Below are 2,500 nucleotides of genomic sequence, written 5' to 3'. Positions count from 1 at the left end.
GATAGAATTGTGCATAATCCAACTGAGAAATTATGTTAGAATTGAACTTGGCAAAGCCAGAATAACCATCCCATTGAGGGCACTTGCAAAAAGCATTGATACTGTTGAGATCAGACACAATCTGCAACACTGACTCTTCATGACCTTTCCCACCGCGAACTTTGGATGGCACTGTACATCTACAATCTTTGTCAACAGAGTTAAGGATCATTTCGATTCCGTTTAATGCAGCTGCTATCCTCTGAGCACTTTCTTCATTGACATTTGCCCCAAGAGCTTTGAAGCAGGCTTTCAGCAAATTGTTTAGATGCTCTAACCATAAATCAAGGGGAATATTCCTACCTATTCTTCCTGAAGTGTTACAAAAGCGGTTGGACATAAGGCTAAATGCTTCAGATTGATTTAGTATGGCATGAACACGCACCAACAAAAGCAGAGTCACATATGCATACTTTGTATGACCATAACAAGAAAAAATCAACAAGGCCAATTTGTATAGTGAAAGCAGTCTTTGTCTATCCCCTTCTCTAATGGCATCCCCAAAATCGGACAACAAGAGTCCATATGTTAGCTTGGCTTTGTGATAGTTGAAGACATGGTCTTCCTTTTTCTCTTCTGCAGAATTTATAACATGGCCAGTCTCAGAGCTGCTAGTGTATGTAGCTGGCAAGTCAGGATGGGATTGCTTCTCATGTCTACCCCAGAAAAAAGTAATTCGTAACATTATTGTTAGTGGGTGAACTTATCCCCATGCAAAACAAACATATTGGACCGTGAAGTATATATCCTCACTACATATGAAAGTAGGGATGGTAATGCTTTTTATGTCAACAACCAAACAGTAATTGTTAATTGGTGAAATTATGAGTGTTAGCAGGTGAACTTATCATTTCATTTATGTACTAAAAACAACTGAGGTGTTGCATTTGGTCACTTAAGAGAAGCTTACGTTTTTAGTAAAATTATAGTTCCAGAAATGGCAACATTTAAACATTATAGGAGCCTTTGTTTTGTCTTTTGCAGACCTTATATCACACTAAGTAATAATTACTTACCTGTTTCTTGTGGCTTTAGTTTTGTACACCAGACCACAGCTTCCTCTGCATCTGTAATAACCTTCTGAGTCTAGTGGTGCCGAAGGATCATTGTCTTGAATGGCAAGTTCAGGATGGGCCTCAATCTCATGCCTATTGAAAAATTACTCAGTTATCTTATTTTGATGAAACACAATTATGTTTTGTTTGAGTGATTACCATCAAATGAAGAAGTCAAATGGTCCTACGTGTTACTCCTACACATTAAAAAGAAGAGTGTTGTGATCAATGTAACATGAGGGAAAGCTAAACACTGTGAAGTTTAGTTACTAGCTGTTGCAAAAAACAGTGCATTAATGTCAAATCATGTTATGCATTAACGTACCTGACTCTACCTGAGTGGAAGACGTAAGTGTGCTCACATCCTGGTGCTCGGCATTGGTATCCATCCTTCTCATTCTTCTCCAGACGTTGAACTTGTTCTGTAATGTCAGGGAGAGTGCTTGCATCAAACACAAACTGCTCCAGGTACTTTTCGATCTGATTAAAAAGCCATGCCTTTTTGTCTTCTTTGGACTGCCAGGATTGTGGAACTGTACACTTTGTCGGCTTATCTGCAATTAAATTTGTAATTTGTAATTTGCACATATTTTTCATAATATTTATCCAAGAACACCTTTAAGCTATAGCTTTTCTGAATTCAGAATTAGTAAAATGTTTTTCTTAATTATTTTTATCTAGTCCAAGGTACAAGTTTAAAAAGACAAAATTTGAGCACACAGTTCAAGTTTTCTTAATATTCCAAACCCGTTCAACACAAATGGTTAAGGACAAATAATAATAATTACTGCTCAATTACTGTTCAAAATACATGTATCATCACCTTGTACAGATTTCATTCCAGCAAATTCCATAAACGAGGCAATAATGTGGGCTTCAATTTCTCGGTCGTGGAAGTCCTTGTAGGCATTAAAATCCACTTTAGGTCCCTTCTTGGCGTTTGTTTTTCCTGTCCTGTTCATTGAAGCACACATGCTCCCCACTTCACCCGAAGAATCGTTACTGAAAAAAATTTTCTTGTCCACCTACCCAAAAATAGCAATAATTAAAAAGTGTTCACTTAACCTTCAATCACTTGCAGTGTTTGTATGTGTATGAAGTTCATGTGGGCCTGAAATCTACCAACTCACTTCATAAAGAGTAACTTTTGCATGCCAATCTGTGTGGCTTGGGTCTAGCCCTTTGAGGCAATCAATGGCATCACCCCCATCAACAAATGCCCATTGAACATTCCTGGCTCTTTCCTCTTAATATATATATATATATGTATGTATCTTAATATATATATATATATATATATATATATATATATATATATGTATATATATATATATAAAATATATATATACATTCAAGTAATAATAAACATTTATTTATACACAGTGAAATTACTGAATAGCAGATCT

The 2,500-nt window shown here is 36.2% G+C and overlaps 2 protein-coding genes across 3 annotated transcripts in view; one reads left to right on the top strand and one right to left on the bottom strand.

Annotated features, from left to right (window-relative positions):
* The window catches only part of LOC140930684 (ATP-dependent DNA helicase RecQ-like), a 2,847-nt gene extending 2,768 nt beyond the window's left edge, over positions 1-79 (top strand). Inside the window, exon 3 of the mRNA XM_073380398.1 lies at positions 1-79. This exon is cut by the window's left edge and continues 1,383 nt beyond it. The gene's annotated coding sequence lies outside the window, so the exon portion shown is untranslated.
* LOC140930676 (uncharacterized) overlaps positions 1-2,500 on the bottom strand; it is a 4,880-nt gene that overhangs the window by 60 nt on the left and 2,320 nt on the right. For both annotated transcript variants that reach the window (XM_073380392.1, XM_073380393.1), the window contains 5 exons: positions 2,225-2,340; positions 1,918-2,119; positions 1,420-1,648; positions 1,056-1,187; positions 1-695 (listed from right to left, as the gene is read on the bottom strand). The exon at positions 1-695 is cut by the window's left edge and continues 60 nt beyond it. In XM_073380392.1, coding sequence (XP_073236493.1) covers positions 1-695; positions 1,056-1,187; positions 1,420-1,648; positions 1,918-2,119; positions 2,225-2,340 — 1,374 coding nt within the window. The remainder of the gene's footprint in view (positions 696-1,055; positions 1,188-1,419; positions 1,649-1,917; positions 2,120-2,224; positions 2,341-2,500) is intronic.

Source organism: Porites lutea, chromosome 3, assembly GCF_958299795.1.
Source record: "Porites lutea chromosome 3, jaPorLute2.1, whole genome shotgun sequence".
NCBI classification, from domain to species: Eukaryota; Metazoa; Cnidaria; class Anthozoa; order Scleractinia; family Poritidae; genus Porites; species Porites lutea.
Note: the sequence above shows the minus strand (reverse complement) of the source record. Positions and strands in the feature narration are given on the sequence as shown.